Here is a 27,857-nt window from a genome sequence, read left to right as displayed (position 1 = left end):
TACTATGAAAAAAGCATGACTTTAAAGGAAAGACTAGTAATTCTCGATTCTGTGCAGCTGAAGGCGCTCTACAGCCAATTCACTGCGGAGATCATCTAGAAGGAGATACATCCTTGAGAAATCTCCTTCTTTGAGTGCACGATAGAATAATTTATAGGCTTCGCCCAGGCTGTTCTCATCAAACAAAACTGTTTCGTCCACATATTCCAGAATATATGTCAGAATTGCCATCCAGTAATTTGCAGATCTGGTGCCATTATCTCGACAGAGCAACATGATTACAGTCTCACAGTATCGAACAGGGTGAGGAATCTGTACAGAGCCAAATTCAGGTGGGAAGCGTCCTCGGCCACGGCCGGGTACCGCTGATGGAAGCCGTTTGTCTGATGCATTCAAAATGTCGAGGCTCCCTTCGGAAAAAGATAGTTCCCACAGCACATCGGACTTCCGGTATACTGAGATTACAAGTTCGTCATCAATGTGCAAATGTTCGAAGGGGAGGTTTCCCCGACATCCATCTAAAACAGGGCAACCTAGGCCTTGTGGACAAGCGGCAAAACCAGCTTTCCGAATCGAGGTCAGGGCAATCTTCGTCGATTCGTCGGGTACAACAAATGCCACACCCTATAATTAGGTCAAAAACATTTCATTTGGACGAAAGAAAAAAATCACGTACGTCAACAATAGTGGGAACGCCATATACAGTCAGTAAATAGTTGCCCCAAAGGATGTTCGGAACACCAGCAGAGGTAAATATACTAGAGATCGTTGCGACAAGGCTTTCGTCCAGCGTTTGAGCTTGCGTGTGAGCGTCAGACATAGTGAAAGATATGTAGCATCTCAAGCATGATAATAAAATTTTGAACGGTGTCGCGAGTGCAGCAAGAGGAAGCAAAGAAAAAGGGATTCAGCTCAGGGGCAAGAAGATAACCGGTCTCGGTATAAGTTAGTTAACTAACGTAATTCACCACCGAGCGGATCATCCCGGTCGGCCGGATCACCCCAACCAAATTATGATAATTAAACCAGTATAATTCAACCAAAACAACGTAATATTAAGTATCTAAGCTATTTAATCAAATTTGGACAATGCGTTCTCTTATGACCCTGGATACCACAATTCGAGCATTTTGGTGGCGCCCTAGATCGTCGTTCTTGTGCTTCTGGTTGACCGGTTGGCTGGTTGGATGGAGCTTCAATTTGACCATTTCCATCATTTTGAGCTAGTTCTCGAAGCTCAGCGACAGATAGACCCTCTGGAGCTGATATCTGGAGCTGATATCTGGAGCTTAGAACGTGCTTTTTTTGACTCTGTTTTCTCCGCTCTAGCGCGTAGAAGCTTGATATCTTGAGTTAGAAGAGCGTGATTATGCATATGGATTTGGCATGAGTTAAGCACCCGGTCTATTTGAGAAAGTAGCGGGCTTGGTGGGCTTTTAGAGCGCTTTTTTAAGAGCATTTTGATCGAAATTTTATGCTTCTGGAGCTGCTTATAATTTGATGGCGTCTGATATACGCTGCTTTGGCTTCCTCGAGATGGTGGTGGTGTAGGTGCCCGGAGCTGAATATTAAGCTTTGAAATAACCCGATTTGGGTCGTATGGGACTAGGCCAGTCGCAGAGAAGCTAATTTTGATCGTTTCTGCTTTGAAAGCTTCGGTTCGAGCGTCCGGAAAGGCGTCTAAAAAGTCTAACTTATCGATATGGTTCTAACCTTGCCGCATCACGTTCTCGACGCACTTTCCATACGCACGCTTTAAAACGGTAAAACAACCTACGTCGAGAGGTTGTAAAAGATGTGATGAGTGCGGTGGCATGCAGATTGGAATTATATGATTCTGAGAGCAAATTTCGTCGAATTTTGGAGTTAGATGGCTTCTATGACCATCTAGAACCAGAAGTCGATATATCACCTTTAACCTTGAGGAAGTCGATGGAATAAAGATCTTTTTGAGCCAGCGAAGTCCAATTTCGTCCGAGGTCCATCCATTCGGACTAACCTGGAATTGCCAGTCGCCTGGAAGCTTTATCTCTTTGGCCCAGCCTTTTATGTATAGTTTTGCCTTAAAGATAACCATCGGAGGAAGGCTATATCTAGACGCGCCTGTACACTCGATCGCGGTAACCTATTCACGATTTCTAGGCTGTAAAAGAGAGCGACGACCATAATATTCTGCTCTTGTAATAACTTTTGTGGTCGCTGTTAAGCCCATCGCGAACCCCGTCTCATCAAAGTTATATATATCATCTTCATGGATCCCATACTTTAAGGTCGTCTCTTGAACGAGGTCGAACCATTCCATAATGATTTTTAGGTCCTCGCACTTTGCCCGCTTATAATTATAGCGTCTTGAGAACCTTATATTAGGTTCTGGGTGTCGTTTAATGTATTTTGTAACCCAATTTTTGCCGACGGTTTGAATTGGGGTCGTTCCGCGTGTCGCGAGTAAGAGATTAGCCATTTCTTGGACCATAGAAGGACGTGGTGCTACTTTACGTATTTCTATAGAGATCACCTATTCTTTAAGCGAAATCTCCTCGATTTTAGTTAATTTGAAGGTAATTGCGCGTAATTCGACGCGATTTTCACGTCCGTTGAGCTGGTCTTGGAGCGTCGTTCTAGGGGCATTGTATATGCGTGCTGCTTCACGGATTGATAATTTCGCCTGCTTTTCTATTGCCTGGATAGCAAGTAAGATACGACCTTCTTGAAGCGTCAATTTTTGACGATTTGAGAGTGAATTGGTGGCATGGTGGTTGGTTGAAGAAATATAGTCTAATTAATTCACGCGTTTTGGTTGGGGTGGCCGGGCTGACCGGGATGGCTGGCTCGGGGGTGAATTACGTTATCGCCTTCCATAACGTAATTCCCGGTCCAGTCGCCCACCCAGTCGGCCCGCCCACCCCAACCAAAACGCGTCAATTAATTCAACCTTTCTTATTTAACTAACCACCATGCCACCAATTCACGCTCAAAATCGTCAAAAATTGACAGAATAAGAGGGCCGGATATTACTTGCTATCCAGGCTCTTAAAAAGCAGGAAAAATTGATAATTCGCGAGGCAGCACGTATATATGATATCCCACGTTCAACACTACGAGGTCGGCTTAATGGAATTGAAAACCGCGTTGAATTCCGCTCAAATTCCTTTAAATTGACTGAAATTGAGGAGAATTCACTAAAGAATTGGATAATCTCTATAGATATACGTGGAGCGGCACCCCGACCTAGTATGGTGTAAGAAATGGCTAATCTCTTACTCGCGACGCGTGGAATAACCCCGATTTAAACCGTTGGCAAAAATTGGGTCTTAACTTACGTTAAACGACACCTAGAACTCGATACACGGTTCTCAAGACGCTATAATTACGAACGAGCGAAATGCGAGGACCCTAAAATCATTATGGAATGGTTTAATCTAGTTCAAAAGACGATTCAAGAGAATGGTATCCACGAAGATGATATCTATAACTTTAACGAGACCGGTTTCGCGATGGGCTTAACCGCGACTGTAAAGGTTATAACGAGAGCGGAATATTACGGTCGGCGCTCTCTTTTATAACCTAGAAATCGTGAATGGGTAACCTTAATCGAGTCTACGGGCGCGTCTAGGTTTAGCCTCCCTCTAACGGTTATCTTCAAAGGTAAAGTCTTCATCGTAGGTTAGGCTAATGACCTTCCAGACGATTGGCATTTTGAAGTTAGCGCGAATAGATGGACTACGGACGAAATTGGACTTCGTTGGCTTAAAAGGTCTTTCTTCCCTTAACTTTTCTAAGGATAAAGGGGAAATATCGACTTTTAGTTCTTGACGGTCATAGAAGTCATTTAACTCCAAAATTTGATGAACTTTGCCATCAAAACGACGTGATTCTAATTTGTATGCCACCGCACTCTTCTTATCTTTTATAACCTCTTGATGTGGGTTGTTTTACCGTTTTAAAGCGCGCGTATGGTCGAATTATTAAAAATCTTATGCGGGATAGAGTGAACTATATCGATAAGTTAGACTTCCTTAACGCTTTTCCAACCGCCCGAAACGAGGCATTCAAGCCAGAAACTATCAAAAATAGCTTCTTAGCAACAGGATTAGTTCCATATAATCCAGATCGAGTGATTTCAAAGCTTAATATTCGACTTTATACACCTATACCACCACCACCAGCATCTTAAGGCAGCCAAAGCAGCGCGTGGGAACTAAGAACACCATCAAATTCAAAACAACTCCAGAAACAAGCTTCTTCAATTCGAAAGCTCTTATCTAAGAGCCCACCAAATCTTGTGAAAACTGGTCTAGATCAGATATATAAAGGCTTCTAAATAGAGCTGCAAAGGAACGCTTTTCTTACTCGAGAAAATGAGCTCTTACGTGCCGGAATGGAGAAAAAGAAGAAGAAAATGGCAATATCAAAGCAGCAGATAGCTCATCCAGAAGGTCTATCAGTAGCAGAGCTCAAAGAATTAGCCCAAAAGGTTGAAATTCCGCAAATTCAACCTCAAGATGGAGAGCCAACCGGTCAAAATCAAGCTCAAGAACCACGACGTCGAGCTCCACCAAAGTGTTCTAAATGTGGAATTCGAGGGCATAAGATAACGCATTGCCCAAATTTGGCTAGATAGCTTATATATTCAATATTATGTGGATATGGTTGAATTATTCTAGATTGAATTCTAATATGTTGGTTGGGGTGGGCGGGCCGACCGGGTGGGCGACTGGACCGGGAATTACGTTATCGTAAGCAGAGAGGCCGTCTCAAACCCTAATCATATGATACGCTAATCCATATATATGTAGCGTGTAATCAAACCGTTTTGTAGCTGACCATGTAATAAATACCAGAATCTTAAAATACCAGTATTGGAGATACAGAAATTTACCTTTGAACTTCCAACCTGGAAGTTCCATACAAACCCTGCAAACATCGCGGACTCCGAATGGGAAATGATAAGAAACAGGAAAACGACTGTGAGATTGTGTATCAAAAGACTAATCCAAGTAGCGGGCTAGCCCCATTAAGCCTGTCAAGCCCGTGTGGGATGTGTTGGTTGCCTCAGCCAGTTGTATGGTCAGCAGGGCTTAAGCGGCCCCCAAGAATGTGCTGAGAACATCAAACTTGCATATACCCCACCATGAATGCATAAAAGTGGGAAGTTCATCCGATTAGGCGCTATCTTTCACCTAGCGACTTGGGAGACCGAAATACCCACCTTTTGCAGCTTCCTCAAAGGTGGACTCGGTAGTGAGTTTCTGCCTTTTTTGCCTTAGACAAAAAAAGGAGAGAAAGAACAAGAAGCTCTATTAGTGGGAGTACAGATAGGTCAGTGATGGCGAATCTGGGATGTGGTATGTGGCTTAGCTGAAAGCTGCAAGCCGTAGACAGGGATCTAAGGTTGACTTCCAGTGACGCCTTTCCTCGCTGCTCCAATACCAAGGGACTTACCTATAAGAGACACTCCTTCCCGAAGCTTGGTCCAAAGATTTAAATTACAACCAGCCACATCCGACTGTGTAGAAAAAGGAAGCGATAGGCCCGTATTGAATATCGAATGTCAAAACATCAAGTAATTGCTATATAAACGCAAGACATTGGGCTGTGGGTCTTCCAAGCTGACGCATGCATTGATTTCTCTCTTTCTTCGCGGACGTCTGAACTTCAATAACACTACTCAGAGGCTTTTCACGGGCTACAAACCTCGGACCTCTTGTCGTTTGAAAGATGAAGGAAGGAGTTGAAACAGAAAAAGTGTCACCAGAGAATGTGACAGAGGCTCAAAATGCAAACCCATCCCAAGATGAGAGTTCCCACACTAGAATTGGTCCAACCAAAGCTCTCAAATCCGCACCTCTCCTCATTATGCACACTGTTGGCAGCATCGCATTAGCTCTTGTCCTCATCTATGCGGTTGACGGTTACAACGCCGGCGACGACTCAACACCGCGATACGTCAATGGGACGTTACTTCTTCGATCGTCGGATGTGACAACAATGGTTTCAGCAGCGTTAGTCGTGATCAAGTTTTTCACCACATCTTGGGCAGCTATCGCGGGTTGGAGATGTGCATGGGATTTGACCCACACGAAGGCAGTCTTGAGCCCCGAGCAGGTATCATTCATGACCAGATATCGATTGCCTCCATGGCTAAGGTCTCCCTTCGGGCGGCCAAGGGGACGTCGTAGTTGGGCAGTTGTTGTCATTCTCCTATCTGCCCTTCCTCAGCCATTCATAGCCCCTATTGTTTCCGGTGCCATAAACTGGAACCCATCGTCTATTGCCGGGGAACAAGAATCGGCCATTTTGGTGAACTCAAGCAGTCCGACTGCGGATGACAGATACTGGTCCCAGTACACAGACTTCTCTTATGCCACCAAGAGAACTGACATCATCAGAATGGCACTGGGTTTTGCTAGTATAGCTTGGTCGGATACTTCGACTGTCTCCGCGAATGGAACCTCTCTCAGGGGTAATGGATGCCGGCACATTGTCAACTTTGACGGCCTGGCGGAAAATTCAACGCTGGTGAATACTCTTGTACCTTGCATTAAAATCCAGAATATCTCTTGGGCAATGTCTGCTGGTGATATCTCGGATGCTGTCTACTATCAAGCCACATCATACGCCGATGAACTGAGTGTTGTCAACGATACACTTGACTACTACACAAATCCAGGACATGCTGTTGTGTTCGACATCAATAACTTATGGTATAAAAATGACGTTGAAACAACCAGTTTTCCGATGGCTAGTAGAGTCACTGGACCCCAAACTCTGGCTCTTATCATAGCCAACCAATACTCAGACTGCAAGAACCTGGACCCAAACCAGTTTGGAGATGTGAATAACTTCCCTCAGTACAAGTCCAGCTACGCACTCGGGAGTTGTTATCTATTCGCCAATGTGACATTCACCGCTGGCGTAACCACCAGCAAACTGAGCACCTATATTTCGCCCCGAGTCATTGAGGATCAGACCCCGATTGATCAGGCCATAATAGAGGAAAATACCTGGACCCAAGAAGCTGTTTGGCTTCTTCCAGACTTGATGACCTCCCTCTCCCAGATGAACTCCACGTTACTTGCAACCTGGCAGAACCTTGATTTGTATGCGGAGAATCTGATCCGCCAAAGTTATCTGGCTGCGTGGGATAGCTTTCATCGCACATGGGATACGAAGGGTACACTTTCTTCGGCAACACCACCGAAGTCGCGGGTCCAGGCCAATGTATCCCATGCGAGAGTTTATTCCTGGTTGGCAATATCTCTTCTCGAGACGGCTAGCGGCATTTTCTTGGTCTTCTTGCTTCTGAACCCAACCCTTTTCGAGGAACCAGATTTGCCATATGATACCATTTCCGAGCCTATGAACGAAGCAACGGATAGTGCAAAGGATGGTGCGAAGGAACTTTTGGAGAACCTCTTTGAGTCGAACTTTTTTTGATCATGGTTGAGAGTGGTGGAATTTGACTTCATGCTTTACTTAGTTATTACCTATAATTATTATTGGACCGCGGGATTTCTGCATCCATGAATTGAGTTGCATGTCATTTCCTAACGGGGAGTGTAAGGACCAGTCCTCGGGCTAGGGCCGGTTATCTAATAAGCGTAAAATTCGGAAATGAAATGAAAGTCACAAAAATCGAAAAGAGGACATACAACAGTCAAGATGAACTGCTGTTCACCACACAGGACATACTTTGTGGTCAAATATAACTTAAATTCTTTAGTAGTTCATTGGCTTTAAAACAGAATGATGCAATTTATTGAGCTGTTAGTGGTATGCATATGCCAAAAGACCGAGCGTTCCGAGAGGGGGTCAAGGCCACCAATAAAGATATTAAAACACCTCTATGCAAGGAATGTACGCGTGATCCTAGGCCTTCTCACCCGACTGTCGCCATTTCTCACCCCATCTACTTTGTAGTCACCCTACTCGCCCCTGGTCGCGCGACGCTAAAGCGGCGCTAACCCATCCGACCTACTGGCAGCACATGAGCTACACACCGGTCAGTTAGTAGTACGGTGGGTGACCACATGCGAATCCTGGTTATTACATGTTTTTTTTTTTTTACTAGGGAGAACTGCCAAACAGTCAGAAGATCGCACATCTCAATCCTAGCAAGGCACGGCGGGCTATGGAGAAACTTACTAGATGGCTTAAATAATAAGACTGAAACAATTCCATGCCCATAATGGGGTTGAAAAGAATGGCCATGTCACTGCGACATATCCTCTATGAATTTACTACAGGAATCATAATAACACAGCGTCACCGTAGAGAAGGCCACGGCGAAATGCCTGATATAACCGAAGCCTGAATATATGTATCCTTTGGAAAGACAATGATACGGTGAATTTACTCAAGAGTCCCGTGCGGTAGACAAGACCTGTTTAATGGTGGGCAGTATGTTTAGATATGTACCACTACATGTACAGATACCCGAGTTGGTAATTTACATGTTCCGAGTCATACGATTCACCCTTGGAACAAATATTGAAATATAAGATTAACCAAATATGGATTAGTGTGCCATGTGATTAGGGGCAATTTCGAAGAAGATGGCGCTACGTTCACGTATTGAACTCCTGAATAATGTAAATGGAAAGACACATTATCTATGAGATACTTCCTAGAGGTATAGAGGCTGAACACGACATGATATTTGTACGATCTCTCGACGTTATTTTCAAGACACTTCAACGTGATATCTGGAATATCAAATTACCTGGACTCCACACGAAGGATATCTGCAAACCTAGCCCAAATCCACTAGCAGCGGTGGAATACTCATGTGTCTACTGGATAGACCATCTTGAAGCTAGCCTGGTTAATGGAGCTTGTGAGCTGGGAGTTTATCGCAGAGGTCGCGTGGATACGTTTCTGTAGCAGGAATTCCTCCACTGGCTCGAAGCTCTTAGTATTTTGGGAAGTGTGTCTGATGGCATCCAAGCCATGCAAAAGCTCGAGATTTTGATTGAGGTGAGTGGTTAAAATTGAATAGAGATGATCTTCTCTTCTGACAAGGGGTGCGCTCAAGTAGAAGAGAAAAGAGTCAGGAATGCTGTTGAATCGAGCTCGAGACGCCTCTAGGTTTATTCGATATCATAGAATAGCAATTGAAAGCAGCCCTCTATAAGTATATTGCTTACCTCTTATATTTAGCCCACTAAAGAGTCTCGTAAGGATATCTTTTCAGGATGGGAGACCAGACTGGGTCTTAAATTATCCTGTGGTAGAGGAAAACTGGAGTCCCTGTCTTCAAACTCTTGAGGGGTATAGTGATTCGGTCGCGTCGATTGCCTGGTCGCTAGATAGAAGCTAACTCGCATCAGTGTCTAATGATATGATAGTCAGGATCTGGGATGCGACTACTGGCTAGAGTATATCAACCCTTAAGGGGCATAGTGATTTGGTTACATCGATTGCCTGGTCGCTAGATGGAAGCCGACTCGCATCGGCGTCTTATGATGAGATAGTCAGGATCTAGGATCTGGCTATCAGCTAAAGTATATTAACTCTCGATGGGTATAGCGATTGGGTCATATCGATTGCCTGGTCGCTAGATAGAAGCCGACTCGCATTAGCGTCTTATAATAAGATAGTCAGGATCTAGGATCTAGCTATCGGCTAGAGTATATTAACTCTTAATGGGCATAGCCATAAGGTTAACTTAATTGCCTGGTCGCTAGATAGAAGCTAACTCGCATCAGCGTCTTATGATAAGACAGTCAGGATCTAGGATCTAGCTATTAGCTAGAGTATATTAACTCTTGATGGGCATAGCGATTAGGTAAGGTCGATTGCCTGGTCGCTAGATAGAAGCTGACTCGCATCAGCGTCTTATAATAAGATAGTTAGGATCTAGGATCTAGCTATTAGCCAGAGTATATTAACTCTCGATGGGTATAGTGGTTCGGTCACATCGATTGCCTAGTCGCTAGATAGAAGCCAAGTCGCATTAGCGTCTAATGATGACACAGTTAGGATCTAGGATCCGGCTATCGGCCAGAGTATATCAACTCTCGATGGGCATAGCCATAAGGTCAACTTAATTACCTGGTCGCTAGATAGAAGCTAACTTACATCAGCGTCTTATGATAAGATAGTTAGGATCTAGGATCTGGCTATCGGCTAGAGTATATTAACTCTCGATGGGCATAGCGATTAGGTTAACTCAATTGCCTAGTCGCCAGATGGAAGCCGACTCGCATCAGCGTCTAATGATATGATAGTTAGGATCTGGGATGCGACTACTAGCTAGAGTATATTAACCCTTAAGGGGCATAGTGATTTAGTCGCGTCGATTGCCTGGTCGCTAGATAGAAGCCGACTCGCATCAGCGTCTAATGATAAGATAGTCAGGATCTAGGATCCGACTACTTATTAGAGTATATTAACCCTTAAGGGGTATAGTGATGCGGTGAGGTCGATTACCTGGTCGCTAGATAGAAGCTAACTCGCATCAGCGTCTTATAATAAGATAGTTAGGATCTAGGATCTGGCTACTGGCTAGAGTGTATCAACCCTTGAGGGGCATAGTGATGCGGTAAGGTCGATTGCCTGGTCGCTAGATAGAAGCCGACTCGCATTAGCGTCTAATGATAAGATAGTCAGGATCTAGGATCCGACTACTTGTTAGAGTATATCAACCCTTGAGGGGCATAGTGATGCGGTGAGGTCGATTGCCTGGTCGCTAGATAGAAGCCGACTCGCATTAGCGTCTTATGATAAGATAGTCAGGTTCTAGGATCCAGCTACTAGCTAGAGTGTATTAACCCTTGAGGGGCATAGTAATGCGGTCTGGTCGATTACCTGGTCGCTAGATAGAAGCTAACTCGCATCAGCGTCTAATGATAAGATAGTTAGGATCTAGGATTCAGCTACTAGCTAGAGCGTGTCAAATCTTCCTATTAGCTTTAGCAGATCCCTTTAATTCAATAACGATAATATCAATCTTCTACACATAAATAGCGGTATATATGACATAGGTTTAAAAGGTCTAGTGACGCCTATATCTAACGACTTCATCTCGCCGCTTAAGTAGTATAGATATAGATTAAGCTAGGAACGTTCCTAGATAACCTATAATGGTCTTAAGATATTATGGTTACCTTTAGAATATCACCCAAATTCTCACAATAATTTCGCTAGATATAGAACCAGATTAGCGATCAGCTACTTATCAGGTCATGTCATTTTCCTTATGCTCTTAAAACGAAATCCTGTTTCTAGCCTTTAATCTATATTTAGACAACTATAAATCTATGTCTATATATATAAAACGTGACTATATTATACTTCTTTTAGGCTCACCCAAACCTCCTTAATGATTACCACTAACGTTACGCGATCAAGCTTTATATTTAAAGCTCACTTCTTTTTCTACTAATTAAATTAGTTTCCCCTTAAATATCTAGTTCCTTAACAATTAGAATGATGCTTCAAGTATAATGTCTATTTATGAGGTGAACGTACCGGTCTACTTCCTATTAGCACTAATTAATACCCACAGCTTTTAGATCGCCAAGATAAAATAGCTTCCTAGGAGCCGTAGTGCCCCTTAGTCACGTGCATTTCCTAATATCCCAGCTCCCCCCTAGTATTCAATCAAAAATCATTTCGTCCACTCCCTGATCAGAGGGGTGAGCAAGGTGAGTAGGGTGAGCTTAGAGAAAACCGTTCTCCACCGTTATGCCGCGTGGTCGCGTTCAATTTCTGAAAATATTACTAAGCCATAATAGTTCCGCGCCAGTGTATAGTTCTCTGCTTTTAAGGGGTGTTATATGATCGCGACTCTCATCCTAGTCCTAAGTGGGAATAAGTACATGCTTCCAAAGTTCCAGGATTAGTGCGGAGACGCAAGATAGTAGATATACTTTTAAAAAGGTGCACTGCCTTAATCCATAGAATTTTAGTCAAATAGGAAATGTGGAGATAATTTAAATTCTGGGTTTGGCTTTAAACGCGTGTCCCCGTTATTTATCTATGGGCTGGTCCTTCAGGGTTGACTAGGGCGGTATATGACTAGGAAGTAGCAGAATCGACCTTCGTCAATATCACGTCGCGTTAGAACATTAATCCAAAGTCCGAGACTTTAAATTTGGACCACACTTTAACGAATAGATGCCAACATAAAGTATAATTCCATAGACGTCTAGCGTTTAGAAACTAACCAGTATAGCCAACCGTTCGTTAGTATAGATTATAAATAACGGGGAGAAAATGGTTCACACTTAGCTGTTAACTATCGTTTCCTCTCCAGGACTTGCAATTTAATATAGCCAACTTTAGATGCTTCAGATACTAGCTCTCTAGCGAATGCGCATAAGAAGTAAGCGGGAAAAATGATCATGATCTTTAAATATTATCTTCTACTATGCCTAGCTTGTCTCAACCGCTTCATCTAAGACATGTTCTCCCTAGCTACATACTCCTCCTCGGCATTTGTCTAGTCCGATACTCTACAAACGCGCTCTAGATAGGTCTTTAATATTTACTTTTCAAGCCTATTTCTTAAAGATTTCTCAAAGCCAGTATCTAATCTTATAGTGTGATATAAAAGACTGATCGTCCTCAACTAATCCTGAGTTTTATTTAACTTACAAAGTCACTATTCTACAAAAAATTAAGAAAATTTTCGAAGACTATCTATAGCCATAAATACAGTACCTACTCCAACGACTATAGTTACGGGATTATTAGCTTAGGAACGCTAGCATGCTTCACTCCCTAACATACATTATTAGCTAATACAGGCGATTCAGGGGCTTTTAAACCCGTAGAGGATATCACATCTATAAATGTGTGATAAATATATATGTTATCATTAAATTCTTTATACTAAACTTCATTAACGATAATATATATAGGCTATGCGCAGACCGGGCGGAACTTTCAACATCACTCATTATAACCAACACTAATGGGTCCGCTACTTAGTATCATCTTCCATAAGAATATATAACGCTAGATTATATTCTCTCCCCTATCGCTAGAGAAAGCTTTCTTTAGACTACCCATATCTATTTTCCCGGCCTAGTATATAAGCTAGGGAACGCCAATAGCTTCGTCCTACTTTATATCACTACGAAATTTCCAGCGAAGTTAGATATGACTACCTAGTTCTTTTCCCTATATCTACTTATTTCTACTTTATTCGAAGCGGTTATATAGCGTATTAATGCACGGGGGGGCTCAGAGTTAAGTATCGGTGCTACTATTATAGGGCCCGGTTATTCATCTATAGTAGATAGACCTAGACATAGTCCTTCTTATACTTAGTTTACGATACATCCCGAGATAGTATATATTATATGCTATACTTAATCTAGGTGTTAGGGCACGGACCGAGTATAGTAACTTAGTTTCCGAAATCAATTCTACCTCTACACTCTTCTTAATTAACTCATAAACTCTAATCTAAAACATATTATTAATATCATAATAGTATAGATATTCTCCTCGAGGGTTATATTAGAGCTATAGGTTCTCGAGAATAGAATGCAATCGGTCATTTCTAGCACGCTAGCATAGTCATTGAAAATCATCACTAAGTAGTTCGCCCCTTACATAGCAATTAACTAAACTTCAGCACTATGCTTAAGGTTTAGGGAAGCTTAGAAAGTTTTTGTCGAATAGTATATATTTTCACATAGCTTTTAAACATAAATTAATCAAAATTATCAAGACGTAAAATCAAGTGTAAATATATATAAAACTATCACGCATTCCAACCATAAATATGAATTTGCCCATTATTCCCGTACATCCCTCGCCTATTTAATAATATCACCTACGAAGCGGCGTGTAATACCTACCGCAACTCCCTTCTCGATGAAGAAGTTCGGATACTAATCACCATAGATCTATTTAAGAACCAGACCATCAGGGAGCGTGACATCACGAGCCAGCTAGAATTAAGCTTTCAAAGTTTCGTCAATAACATTCATTTCTTGCCAAGCACTATATTCCCTAACAGCCACGTCGCGTGGTCCGTTAATCGTGAGCATCACTACTTACTATTTTTGCTAGGAAGGCGATACCTATGCTATAATAGAATCAATTGCCTATAGGGGCTATCCTCCTAGGAAATTGATATTAATAGGCGGACAATTTCCAGGAGCCAGAGACTTATTACTCTTAGACTATAAATGATCCAGTCTCTACTACTCTTCCATAAACAGGTCTTCACGCATAGCTTCAGGGACATCATCCTAGCACTCCAAAACACCGCCGCCTTCAACATGCGCAATCAGGCGTTTTAAATGATACGTTCTTAACTAGTAGTGTTTCTTTCCATAAGGGTCTTGCCAGCAATACAGCCTAAGGTGACAAGACGGTAAAGGGCAGCGCATTAAGCTATAGACAGCCCGCTAGACTAACTATTGTCTAGATATATACTCTTCAGCATTAAGTTATACATCCCGATAGTTATGCATCCCGATAGTTATGCATCCCGATCGTTAAGCATCCTATTTATGATAGATGACTTCCCTCGCTTCTCGCCCCTACCTACTGCGCTTCTAGAAAGGTAATCGTCTTCTATATAGTTAAAGATGATTATGACTTCTTATTTCCTTACCTCGCGTGCTAAGTTTACCTCACGCGAGCAGTTGTTCTTCCACTGTGGTCCAATCAATATCAAGGGACTTAAACCATATTTTTAAGTTCTTGTGTTTGCGATCGTTGACCGATATAACCATAGACGTGCCATCGGACCTAACCCTTTAGCTACGTGGAACTCTCTCTTATAGCGCTTTATCTAACTTAGTCCTTAGCGCCGATGGCTAGTAGGCACTTAGGGTTAGGGTCACATTTTTTATCGTGTCCTCCCACTTTAAAACGATTATTCACTTTGACTCTCCACTCGATTGTATACCAGATAAAGTTTAGTGGCAACTCCTTATCGGGTCCACTTACTTCCCACTTATGGAGTTAAAGAAGTCTTAGTATCTCTTGCGAGGGGAAAATCAGAGCTACGGGACGGTCCTAGAGGTAGTAGTCTAGTAAAGGGCTAAACCCATTATTTAAGGGCGTGCCGTTATGATATCCTAGAGTAGGGGCGTATTGCGAATCCTGGTCCGAAGTATCGGCTACTTAAGCTTGAAAATTATCAAGATAACAAAATGGGTCGTTAATCATAGTGACCTGTTTCTAAATCATCCAACGTCAGCAAAACTAGGCTTAGAGGTTCAACAGGCTATGGAAACAGGAAGATCTATAAAGGTCCGTGTAAAGGGCTATAGAGGCGATGATAAACGCGTTATCAAGAAAAAAGTTACCCCATCAATTTTCTTTCTTTTCCGATTAGTGTATTATTTCGTTTATTTGGCAGATTATGCCCGTGGGAGGAAAGTTAAGCGAAGGAGGGAATAAATGCTCCAGAGGTGGTCATCCCCTAGCTACGTTATTTAACTTATTTGCAATAGTTGGTTCTAGACAACGAATAGCCCATACAACATAATACAAAGACTATTTTTATTCGTTTATTTACGATCGTACTAGATTACCGCCAAGCACCACATCAGGGGTGATCTAATCGTAATAGGTATAGTGTTATGCAAGATAAGGTTTAAGAAAGAAAAGAAAAGAAAAAAGACATGAAGCTGATTTCGAGCGGCACTGTATGCTCCCGCGCCTAGAGAGATCGCTCCTGTCAATTTTTCGACACCATGAACGCCTTCCGCAAAGCCCTCTCCGTCCATTTTCGCGACAGCGCCACAAGCATCTACAGTCGGCCTGCTGACCCTGCACAAGATGCCGAGCTGATTGCAATGACCACTGTTGCTCCGCCACTCCAAACGTCTTTCCCAGAAATCAACTCACTCGATCACCAGATTGCCATGGCGGGAGGGTCTACGATGGCTGTGGAAACGACGCGGCCCCGACTCAGGATGTCGAAGAGATCTCCCAAGACCACGCCTCGGGCACTGAAACAGCAATGGCTGCAACAACGACAGCAGCAAGCGCGGGAGAATGAATTTTACACGGATTGTTTCAAGAACTTCCATCGACTCGTCGCGACCGTGATGGACTCCACCCAGGATCTATAACTAGGAGGCTAGAAATAGGAGGTATGCTTAAATAGTCTTGCGAATGAGAAAGAGATACGAGTCTCAGTGAGAATAGAGAACTTGCATTCGAATACTAGAAGGATGATTCATCGCTGCGCCAGCATTAAGATGCTAGTGGTGCAAAATACCATGATCCAAGAGCCTCTTATTGACGACACGAGTCTTTAGATGGCCTGCACAAGCAACGCATTTTTCAAACCAGAGAGCACCAACATTTTCATACCCACTGTCTGGATGTGGATCAATGTTGACTCTGATCACAACGTTGTATCGCCAGACAATTTGCAGCGGAAGCACTAGCATGCAAGAAGTGTAGAACTTGCCGCAGATATCTTCTTTTATCTTGCTCGCAGGTCACCAAAGCCAAAGAAAGTCGGTGACTTAGGTAAGTAAATTCAGCTTCAAAGCCACGTATGTTCGGAGCTTGGTCACAAGCCTTGCAGTATATGTAAAAATAATGATGCTGGGGAATCCCAAAATGTGCACCGTAGTCGGTAAAATTTATTTCTCTTCAATCTTTAAATTTTGATTGCATCTGAACAGAATCGGATTCTCGATGTGATACTCTGCATGATTAAAGTCAGTGTCCTAGAAATGAAAGACTCAATTTTCTGTATACACGCACACTTATGATGCAGCCTCAACTCCCGCACTCTGTGTTCGCGACGTAACAGAATCTTTTGCTCCGCTCAAGATTTGGAGGGAGTGGAGATCGGTGGAGCCAGGTGGAGACATGGCAATTGAAGTCGAATGCCAAGTCCAGAATAAACCCCACACCCTCAAAGATGAAAGGACATCAATATTGAATTGATCGACTTTTCTGCACTTAGTAGAAGCATTGAGCAAGTATAAGCTTAAATCAATTAAATGTTTTGTTGCCTGAGGATTCCATCTCACTTGAGTCGCAAGACATGAAAATCTGGACTTGAGTTGATCGGATCATATTTGCTCACATAGATGAGGTGTTCACTTATTTAGCTGTATCTGTAATGCAATGCACATTAATGTACACATGAAAATTTTGGATCATGCAAGTACACATATGGAGATTTCCCACTTGTGTGGATTTACTCAAGTTCATCTAGCACATGAGTAAACCAACATGGTATGCAACACGATCTATGTGGAATTCCCACATAAATTCCGCTTAACTTATCTGGACAATGAAGGCATTTTTGGCCAAATCACAATCTCTGTTTAGACAAATCATAAACAAACAGCTGCGCCTCGATGAAGGTCGGTGTAATGAACATTACAAAACTGAACCATTGGAGGTACGCCTAGTCCTTCGAGCAGTACCTGCTAAGCTATCTACTGCTACAGTACTTTACCAATTTGATCAGCCTTTACTATTCAAGCCAAATACCCAATACATGGCTGAAAAGTTTACATTTAGCGGTAAAAAATGATAGGCTTATAATGAGTAAACCTAGAGTGCCCACAAATATAGAAATCTGGTTGAGCGATTGCGGAAAGACATACGTTTGTTCTCGCCGCTTCATATTCGCCGGTTCTTTGCGTGTCTCCCAAACGAATATCTCACGACACTCTTTCAGGGCCCTTCCTAGCTTCGCGACCGTGCTTCAGTGTCTCCAAAACCCAGTACAGCCACTATCGCCAGGCTGTTTTTCTATTTTTCTTTCGTTTTAACTAACACCAAGCAGAGCTGTGTAGATCAGCGTATGCTGATTGGTTGAGCAAAAAAGGTCCAGGCTTCATTGGGCCCACAGTGAGCTCATAATCTATTTTAGGACCAATAAGAGGTGTAGTCTGGCCTCGAGAGTTGGAAGTGGGCCAGTCCAGACTTGCCTTAGCCTATTCCGTCCCGGATTATCCCAACTCTGGACCGAAAAACCGGACTAACATACTGAAATAGGCTAGTTGCACGTGATTTGTAAGCGAAAACACAACTTTTCACACAGTAAATTTCACCGTTTCTTTCGCATGCACTGTCCCACTTAAGTATCAAATCACAGGAACTCTGCTCACTCATTGGTCATAAATAGGTAAGATGAGTGGGGATAATGATATGTATAACCAGTTATTATGGGAGATGAGGGTTTAAGAAGAGGAAGCGAATGTGAGTAGCAGACGTCTGCGAGACGTCTACTAAATGTTTACAAAAGATCTATTTGCTTATGATTTCTTAGGCCAGTCCTCCACAGACTGATATATCACCATTTGTGACACTTACACAGACAAAGCGCTCTCAACTAAAAGCATCTTTAGTCGAGTATGCCATTGATTTACCTAAATATCCTCAGACCCATCCAGATAGCTTTGCCTATATAGTGGAGGTTCGTAATGGAGCAAAGGAGTCTCTTGTGCAAAAGATCGGAAGTGTAAGTAATATAACCCATCTATTAGATATCCTAAAGACGTCTAATAGACGTCTACTAATTCTTTATAGGTGCAATATTCAATGAGACAGCTATATAAGGATAAAGAATGTTTTTCTAAATCTTTTCTTGGCTATGATGCCTACTACCACTCGCATTATCAATGTGCTGGTGTGAAATTGTGCTAATATGTAGCACCTAGGCTTCGAGAATTTCGACATATTGTCAGGGGGCGGGCTGGCAGGGTTGTAATAGGAGGAGATCGACAGGATCGGAACGTATCCAGAAGGATTCTAATTGATCAGGTGGCAGACGGGGGCAGACTAGCGTAAGCTTTTATACAAGACGTAGCTCGAAGAGCTATAACAGGGTCTAGGATGGATGTGTAGATAAACAGACTAAAGATCACGTGCCCGTGATCTTCCTTATCGGTCCTGGCGGGTCCGGGCGGACCCTTATAGTTCACACCGTGACACATATAAGGGTAGATGAAGATATCCTTAAACAGATCAACGAGATTCGCTAAGATATTGGGTGGCTAGAGAATGACATAGTAAAACGGGGAACTTGTACGTAAGTCTAGTGAGATATCTCATAGACGTCTACTAAACGCCTACAGGATATTTAATGCAACGAAAAATCAATTTATGGAGCAAATAAGCTGTCGGCTATGGACTCCAAGCTATCGACCTCGGTTATTCACTACACCATTTACTAGCCCTGATGGGTCATATAAACACTATATTAGGTGTGAGAATAGTAAAGCTAACCCTAGCTTACACTATTTCTCGCAACCCCTTACGCGTAATAGTCAGATAGATCTAGATCTATTAAAAATGCTTTATGATCACGAGATTCGAGCTAGTATTAAGCAATATGGTAGTGTTAAGTCCACAAGATAGCATATACGAATAGACCTGGACAAAACCCGCGGGAGCTACTAAATTCTTGTCCCGTGCCCGCGGGTCCTTAGTCATACGGGCCGGGATAATATGGTTTTGACCACCACGCCCCACTCCCATGGGATTTTTTTTTACCCATTTCCCGTCCTGGGTATACCCACGGGTTTCCCATGGGAGTCGCAAAATTACCCATATCTACATAAAGTCCCTGCATAATCTGCTGACTAAGAATGCTGAAATATCGGTAATTTAAGCTGTTTTGGTATGTAATATAGAGCTAGAATCGAACTTAGAACCTTAAAAAAAGGGTGGTTCTAGTGGAATTTAGTGGTTCTGGTGGAGTTATATAGTCACGTGCGTATATAGATTACTACTGAAAATACAGAAAAAATTGGATAATTAATGCATGTCTAAAAAGGGCAAGTTTGCACTGTTTACAATACCCATGGGAATACCCGTGTCCCATCGCGGGCGGGACATACCCCCCTAGTCCCGCCCATGGGACGGGATAAACCATTTTTGACCACCACGCCCCACTCCCGTGGTACTGGTTTTTATGAAAATACCCGTGCCACGGTCAGTCCCATGGTGGGAATCCCGCGGGTTTTGTCCAGGTCTAGTGTTATATAATATATCGTTCTTCGCGGGTTCTTTATATTACTAGTCGTATCCTTAGTAAGGAGTGATTATAAATTTATAATATTAAGGCATAGGCCTTATATAATTAGATTAGATATAAGTGATGACACAAACTATAGTATATATAGTGCTATTATTATATTAATAATATAATCACTAGAGAGCTCCCCTAGATCTCTCCCGTGAGCCTACTTCTATTGTGCGGCTTATCTAATTAGTTACCTGAATATATTAGAATAACCTTTCTCTAGTATCTCTAGCTAGTAGTAGTATATAGAAGTGTTCTTATACGCTTATACGCCTGTTCTCTACCTCTTATATAGCTCTTCTATAGACGTGTCGTAACACCCCGCCCTATAGGCGAATCCCGAAGTTAATAAAGAGAGTATAAGTTATACTAATCTCGATATTAATCTTAACCCCTTACTTTCTATAAATAATAGTCTTATAAGGCTTAACTACTACTGGGTAAATCAAACCGTAATCCTGGATCGGTGCCAGAGCTAAATGTTACGCGGTGCTAACTGGTCACAGTGAGTATCGCTCGTATGATCCGTTATACGTACGTCGAGGCTCGTCCTCAAGTCTCAATCGCAACCGTACCGTTGCCTGGAGGCCTTACACGGGCTCGGGTCTATAGATTAGACTCTTGTTGGTCTGCGCCAGGTAGTGCGCCTAGTCAAGCTATGCTTAGGATCTGTGTCAAGTGACAAGAGACTAAGTATACCTCTCCTAGTAGGGTGGGTTGTCTTAAATACGAAACAAGTGTGAAGCTAGAACTGTAGGTTCCAAGTAACAATGTATAATTGAACGCGAAGAACTAAATACATCTGTGGTAATGACCGTCTTTATATATCTAATCCGTCGCATCGCTTGATGAGTCCGGGACTCATCGCTCGATCTGTTCCGGTCTCATCGCTTGATGAGCTGCACTCATCGCCCGATGAGTCGGCACGTGATCCTTTCCTAGGATCCTCGTTTTCCTGGGATCTTAAGCTCCGCAGGATCCTTCGTATCGTAGGATATTCATGGTTGTTAGTAACCATGGTCCATCGTAGGGTGTTGTTGATCCTAGGACACCTCGTGTCCTAAGAATCCCCCTTTTGGTTCCAAACCGTGGCTTATCGTAGGGTATCTTTGATCGTAGGGCGGAACCCATCGTAGGATCCTTCCTGTTGCCGATAACCATGGCGTATCGCAGGATACTCCTTATCCTGCGATCTTGCTTATCGTGCGATCGTCCATTTCCCAGGATGGCACCGAATCGTAATGACCTTCGGTTATCACGTATCGTGCGTCCTGTTGTGAAGAGGCTATGGTTCTTCGAACCATGCCTTGCACGTGACCTGCACGTCGTCCCGTTCCTCCAGGATGATTGGGTATAAGTGCCCCGCGGGTGGTGCGGCCCCCTGTAGGTCCGTAACACTAAAACCCCATTCCCGAAGAAAGTTAGCGCACCACCACTCGTTCTCTACTAGCTCCAAAATGGTGAGACGACATTAATGAGAGTGGTTGCGACAACAATTTCCACTTTATTAGTACCCTTCTTAAGATAGGCACTAATATCGGCGCGAGCCAGGACTCTATAAGGGTATTTTGGTCATAAACGAGCACGCTTAGATAGTCCTTCTAGTTTCGATTTTGATATTAGTAGAATCACCATGATCTAGGCAACATAAAGCTATTTTTAGAATTTTCATAGCCCTCTTGTAGCCCTTATAAATCCTTCTCAAAGTTAGTGCATCATAGCGTTATTAGTAAGGACCCACGGGCACGGGACAAGAATTTAGTAGCTCCCGCGGGTTTTATCCAGGTCTAGATAGGTGGCCAAAAGCGGCCTTAAAAGCGGCCATTTCTAGCCGTCTATTTACCGTCATCTAGTTTTATCTATGGTTAAGGAATCTATTAAGGTCATTATTCTAATCCTCTTCTATTATTCTATTCTTTAATTCATCGCTTTTTAAGACCCCTTCTAGCATCCTGACAAGAATTTAGTTTTTTAATAGCCAATTAACGAGAGTGATAGAATAGTCATCAGGGAAGCGAAACCTAGATCTATACCACTCAGAAAAAAATAGAATGAGATTAATGAATGTTTTCTGGACATTTAAACTAAGGCCAAACGGCAAGCATATCGCGAGAGTGTGTTCATATAAGCTCGAAAAGATTAAGCATCAATAGCTTTATAACCTGTCATGCCTAAACCTTCCGAACTTTCACCACTCGTATTGATGTTGTAACATGTGCGCGACTTGAGCGTTATAAATCCATCCTGTGAAGACCCGGTCGAGGGGCAAGAGTCTCCGACAAATGCTCCAATCCAGAGTTTAGTATCGTCAAAAACAGGATAGAAAGAAGCAACCTTGCTTGCGAAATGGTAACAGATATTTGCTGCTGATATTCCGTCGTCGTTATACCACTCTCCGCAGTTGGAAGTGGTATATAGATTCATGTCGTATTCAACGTCAAAATCGTTGTCGTCCTTGAACTCTGTCGGGGTGACGTCGACCGCGGTGGGATCGGTAGAGCTGGCAGCGCTACTAGTACTAGTAGTTCTTGAGCTTGTTGTACTGCTCGTCTTTGTTGTACTGCGCGTCGACGATGAAGTGGTGGAAGTACTTGTAGAAGAGGCTGACTCAGTACCGGTGGTGTCATCCGACCAAATCGATTCAAACATCTCTTCCATAGACTCAGCGAAACTAGTCGCTTCCGCATCATTCATGACTGTATAATCGGGGTAAGGAGCTATAGTCACAATCACGTATGCAGATTCGCTTGAGATGGTCGTGGTGGTTGTAGAAGCCTCAGCATCACAGGCGGTGATAGTTTCGCAACTGGTGGAGGTTTTAGTGGTGTAGGTTGAGGAAGGAGTCACTATAGAGGAGTAGATGGTTTCAGTACAAACATCAGCCTCGACAGCTTCGCAGTCATCATCTTCGGACGCGCAACCTTCACCTATGCATTCACCATTTTTACAGTTCGGGCCTGAGCAAGTGACCTTGCTGCAGTGATAGCCGGTACACTCTCCTGTGCTTGAAATGCAGTCAAGGCCAATGCAGCCTAGAGAGATACAGTTTAGACCCAAACAGAGACCAAATCCATTGCAGTCACTGCCATAACACCCGACTGTCTGACAGGTAGTACTGTCCGTACAGACGCCATTAGAGTTACAGCCACTGCCACGACAACCGGTCTGCTCACAGTTGGTGCCAAGGCAGACATGGTCTTCAGTATCACAGTCGGTGCCGGTGCAGCCCTTCTTAACACAGTATGGGCCAGTGCAATCACCATCGTCATCACAGTCAGAGCCTGAGCACTTGGAATGGCTAGTAGGAGGATCAGGATCCGCTGGGTCCTCCCAGCTTTCAATAGCCTTGGGATCGTCGCAGTTGAGCAAGCATGGTGTTTCACAGAAGGAGGTACACTTGGTTCCACAGCCAGACGTGCAGGTAGGACCTGGGGGACCGCCTTGAGTAAAACTGATAGTGGGGGTCGGAACCTCCACAGACAAAGAAAAAGTGGACCAAGGCCAGGGGGGAGGGATACAAAGTACGGTTGGCTGTCACGGTATGTGAGATAAAGCTTTCACCTGGGATATCCTGGGGGTTTGGACTGTCGCCGAACACGATTGGGCCTAGTGCAAAACTAGGAAACAGTGTTGTGGAAGCTTGTGTGACGTCGGTTCCGGTGATATTCCAATTCCACCATGGAATGTGGGTGGTCGTGATATCAGGTATAGTAAAGGTCGTAGTCTGCACAGTGCGAGTCACTGTAGTAGTGACGGTAGGCTGTCCAGAAATAGTCACAGTCTTGGTTGTAGTCCAGGCCACCTCGAGTGGAGTCACCAGGGATCCGATAAAGAATGTAGTCGTGGTAGTCAGGGTGGAGGGGGCGACAATGATATTTAGCGGAGCAATACCAGTGACAATGTTAGAACCCGATTTTGAATCGGCAACAGACGCGGCAACATAAAGATCATCCGTGCCGTCACTACCACCAGCATGCGATACACAGGCGCCTTCGGGACAGTACCCGCGCTGACAGGTGTATTCACACAGAGGACCATAGACGGCTGGGTCTTGCCCGGGGGCAGCTTCACCAGTGACGTCGGTCGTGGGGTTCATGACATTCACTGCGCCTTGCCCTGTACACGTGCAAGCGTTCATCGGGCAGAAGCCATGAGTACAGCTGAAGTCACAGAGGCCAGCCAGATTGCCTGTGCCAGTTCCCGCGGTGCATGCCGGAGGTAAGAATGGTGAGACAGAGGGCGTTGAGAGGGGGACATCCGCGGTACCACATGCCGAGGGAGGACAGAATCCGAGATTGCAATCAAAGCTGCAAAGTCCACTGTAGCTCGCACCTTCTCCTGCGATCGGATATCCTAGCACGCCGGTCGAATTCGGCTTTTCATAGCCGAGTCCCATTTCTGTGCAGGTGCAAGCTCCTAGGGGACAGTAGCCATATGTGCAAGCGAACTCACAGAGACCCGCGAAGTTGTAAGCGCCAGTCCCGTTTATACACTTTTGCTCGGAAAGCAGGATACTTGTTCTGGCCGACACTGCGCTCCCTGTCGTCGCACTACCTACCCAGGCATTCCAGTTCTGGATGCCATTCGTGCAGCTTCCAGAGATGGCTTTGCCCTCAATCGTGGCGATCACAACATTATCGCGCATCAAAGACACGGTGACTGGTCCAGTCCGACCACCAAAGGCGACACTACCATGGTAGACACCAACATCATCGCCTGGAACAAATGACCAGCCTACTGTCTGGGCATCTCCTCCAATTGAGACCACGGCATTAGAGAAAGAACCCAGAACAGCGGAGAAGAAGATTCGATCTTGAGCCATTTCTGCCGGAGGGAATTCAATCTGCAACTGGGAGGCAGTGTTGCCACTGGTGCCTCCACTGCCGCAAGCCGCTGCAGGAGCCAGTCGATACCAGGCAATAATACTCTCCTGAGTCACCTCTGCCGATCCCTTTTTATACATATCGATCCAGTAGGGTAGAGTAGCTCGCCAACCATCGTGAGCCATATCAGTTACGTAGTTAAAAGGGGCCTGGCCAATCTCAAATGCTTCCATAGCTTTGTCATATAAGGGTCCGATATAGTGCGACTCGCCATAATCGTTCCATGAGATGATTTCAACAAACTCGGGCTGCACATAAAGCACCTCCTGCCAGCGGTCATGCCAAAGATGGTCGCCTCGCCACATCCAGTTTTTCTTGTAGCCCGGCAAGTTGGTGAAAAACCAAGGTGAAACTGGCATCATGTACGGCATCCCAGCCAGGTACTGGATGTAGGATGCATCGATATAGGTGTTCATATCTTCATTGCCCCAAGGCCAGCCAGCCCAGCTAAAGAGACCATCCACGACACCTGTCTGCACGGCGGGCTCAGCTCCAAGGGAGGACCAACTCGGAATAAAGAAGCAGTCGGTAGCAAGTTTGATCAAAGGCCAGTCATTAGCTCGATCTGGTCCCTCGAATGTGGAAACAAAGGCTTTTTCGTTGTAGAAGAAGTACGATGAATGAGTGCTGTACTGGTTGATTAAGTCGATGACATCGTTCCTCGGCCAGTCTCCATTGCCGGCATAATCAAACGAGAAGAAAAGTTTGAAGCCGACAGAATCTGCCACCGCAAAGGCAGCAGGGAGAGCTTTCATGTTTGTCGGGTCACTGTAAGCCATATTCAAGGCAAAGGCATCAATATGCGCATCTTGCGCTAATTTCATGTCATTTTCCCAGTCACTAGAGGTATAGTTGGCCGAGTTCGTCACCTGGTGGTGCTGTCAGCAATTTCAAGTCACCTTCGCCGAAGAGTCAGGAATTACCATGAAATGAGCAAAGACAGCCGCTGCCTGCACTCGGCAGGCGAGCAGGAGAAATGTGACCGAAGCCACTAACAATCGCATGGCTGGCGTTGATACGTTGAACACTGGGCTCTAAGAGTTTTGCTCCGAGTGCCTCAATGCCGTTTGTTGTTCGTTTGAAAATAGAGACGTAGAGCTCCTTTTCATACCTGCTTAGCGTGTGCCTCGGCTGGGTAAGAGTTTTATTCTTTCCGCAATTCCCTGGTTTTAAGGAAGGTGGATTCCATTTTCGAACTTTAGAGGCGAATTTCGGTGATGACCGGTGAGCTCGTGCCTTACTCGTTATTAGGTGTACTCAAAAATATTGCGTTGGCCCACTGCACTAGCGGTATTAATTAGACAGATGGATACTAAATTGGAAGCGTCTGTTTAGCATCCCAAGCCGCCCAAGAGATAACGCCCCACATACAGTAATTCTTAGCTCAGTAGACAGTTCCAAACACGCCATCGCCGCAACTCCGGATATGACACTGCGTACTCCAACGGAAAAATGTGCTCTGCGCTAGCTACACAAAAAATAAGTCAATCTGTGGGAGCAAGCCGAGTCAGTATAGGCTAGTAATCGAAACAGGCAGATGAGATCGAGAAGGAGCGCAAGCGGAACCAATCTTGGATGCAAAGGTTGATTGACTGAAGAGAGAAGGAATCTCGATGGGGCAGGTTGCCCATAAGTGGCTTAGATACACAGTGTGACGACCCCTGTAACGCCAAGGATACTATTTTACTATACAAAACACAAATGATAGTAGGCTACTCAGTATAACCCATATCTTTATGGTAAGTTACCACTCCATGTCTCGACACAATCACACAAGAAACCGGCGAAAGAGCGCTAGCTATTGCCGATACCTTATTAAAGTCCATTGATATTATCGCTCCCGCCTCTTCGCATCGACGGTGTACCTTGGTACCGAAACTCTTTCCTTCTCTCGGACACCTGTTATTCAATACAAGAAATGATGACTATTCCTTACATGAACAACCCAACATCTTGCGGACACCCAGGCAAAGTTTCGAGCAAAGGCCTAAAGCACCCAAACAAAGGATATACTTCCAAGATATTCCCTCCAAACTATAGATTTCAGTGGTGACGTTTGTGCTTATGTCGGAAGATTCCGCGCCTAGCATGAGCCTTCGAGAACAGAACTTTCGTTAGCCACAAATCCAGGGCAACATGCTTGAAAAGGGCGAGAACGAACCAAAGAAGCAGTTCCTGAGGCTGCCGGAGTACTGATCACAGCGGAGTGCAACGAGGGGCTAGGAGTAGGAGCTAGTCGGGATTCGTCGACAGCGCTAGGCTTGCACCCGCCAAAGATGAACCCCGCGTTATCCGAGACGCTCAACGCCGTCGTGCGATGAAGGTCACATTGATTTGACTGGTCAATATAGACCCACGCTTGGCATGCTGGTACTTTCTCACACCAGTTCTGGCAATCCAAGGCTGCTGCAAGCTCGTAGCTAAAGGTCATGGGAGCGCTGTTGAAATAAGCGATTGTCCCATTGTGAACAGAGCCTTGACAGCCAGGCAAGGCCTCACTGCCTTGGAGAGCCAGGGCAATCACAAGCAGAATCGAACGCATAGAAGCCATGGAGGTAAGATGGTAGAACAGTGTGTGTGGAAGATTGCAAGAACATAAAAGACTTAGGGACTTGGAAGACAATATTTACATCATATTGGTTCAATGGTGAGTGCACAGTTTAGCGGAGATCAATGGAAAGAGTCAAATGTACTTTCGAAATTTTCTCGTTTCTCCCATGTCTCCATGTCTCCATGTCTCCGTAAGTCGCTTCGAAGACCAGGGCTAGCTACGACTTTGGGACTGGCTGCTATTGCCGTATCCACAGCTGGAGACCCGGAGCACAACTTCCGAGTAAACCCGTGGGAAGTGGGTCGTGCATACTTATACTAAGTCAGACTTAGCATTTTTCCGGCAGAAGGGATCGGAGAATTGCCTCTCTAGTCTTTCAGGTGTTTTGAGCTAGTATATGAGACTAAAAATAGATTCGTGGCGGACCCTTCATTGGTATTGTATA

At 44.2% G+C, this 27,857-nt stretch overlaps 5 protein-coding genes across 5 annotated transcripts, besides 2 other annotated features; 2 read left to right on the top strand and 3 right to left on the bottom strand.

Annotated features, from left to right (window-relative positions):
* Nucleotides 1–33: 33 nt before the first annotated feature.
* On the bottom strand, nt 34–820 carry N7484_005349 (uncharacterized protein; the record flags this gene model as incomplete). The annotated part of the gene is made up of 2 exons (XM_057115768.1): nt 34–624; nt 677–820. 2 exons carry the CDS (start codon nt 818–820, stop codon nt 34–36), a joined length of 735 nt encoding a protein of 244 aa, XP_056975908.1.
* A 5,036-nt stretch (nt 821–5,856) lies between these two features.
* On the top strand, nt 5,857–7,437 carry N7484_005348 (uncharacterized protein; the record flags this gene model as incomplete). The annotated part of the gene is made up of 1 exon (XM_057115767.1): nt 5,857–7,437. One exon carries the CDS (start codon nt 5,857–5,859, stop codon nt 7,435–7,437), a length of 1,581 nt encoding a protein of 526 aa, XP_056975907.1.
* A 7,448-nt stretch (nt 7,438–14,885) lies between these two features.
* Nucleotides 14,886–14,911: a sequence feature (Short protein (N7484_005347, KAJ5651624.1) was converted to a misc_feature.).
* Nucleotides 14,912–15,016: 105 nt separating this feature from the next.
* Nucleotides 15,017–15,020: a sequence feature (Short protein (N7484_005347, KAJ5651624.1) was converted to a misc_feature.).
* A 648-nt stretch (nt 15,021–15,668) lies between these two features.
* On the top strand, nt 15,669–16,049 carry N7484_005346 (uncharacterized protein; the record flags this gene model as incomplete). The annotated part of the gene is made up of 1 exon (XM_057115766.1): nt 15,669–16,049. One exon carries the CDS (start codon nt 15,669–15,671, stop codon nt 16,047–16,049), a length of 381 nt encoding a protein of 126 aa, XP_056975906.1.
* A 6,068-nt stretch (nt 16,050–22,117) lies between these two features.
* On the bottom strand, nt 22,118–25,865 carry N7484_005345 (glycoside hydrolase family 71 protein; the record flags this gene model as incomplete). Its single annotated transcript, XM_057115765.1, has 4 exons — nt 22,118–22,905; nt 23,152–23,418; nt 23,504–25,730; nt 25,785–25,865. 4 exons carry the CDS (start codon nt 25,863–25,865, stop codon nt 22,118–22,120), a joined length of 3,363 nt encoding a protein of 1,120 aa, XP_056975905.1.
* A 1,079-nt stretch (nt 25,866–26,944) lies between these two features.
* Nucleotides 26,945–27,412, bottom strand: N7484_005344 (uncharacterized protein; the record flags this gene model as incomplete). The annotated part of the gene is made up of 1 exon (XM_057115764.1): nt 26,945–27,412. One exon carries the CDS (start codon nt 27,410–27,412, stop codon nt 26,945–26,947), a length of 468 nt encoding a protein of 155 aa, XP_056975904.1.
* Between the last annotated feature and the right edge of the window lie 445 nt (nt 27,413–27,857).

The sequence above is a fragment of the Penicillium longicatenatum genome (assembly GCF_028827895.1).
Source record: "Penicillium longicatenatum strain IBT 33135 chromosome Unknown contig_2_segment0_segment0, whole genome shotgun sequence".
Classification (NCBI taxonomy): domain Eukaryota; kingdom Fungi; phylum Ascomycota; class Eurotiomycetes; order Eurotiales; family Aspergillaceae; genus Penicillium; species Penicillium longicatenatum.
Note: the sequence above shows the minus strand (reverse complement) of the source record. Positions and strands in the feature narration are given on the sequence as shown.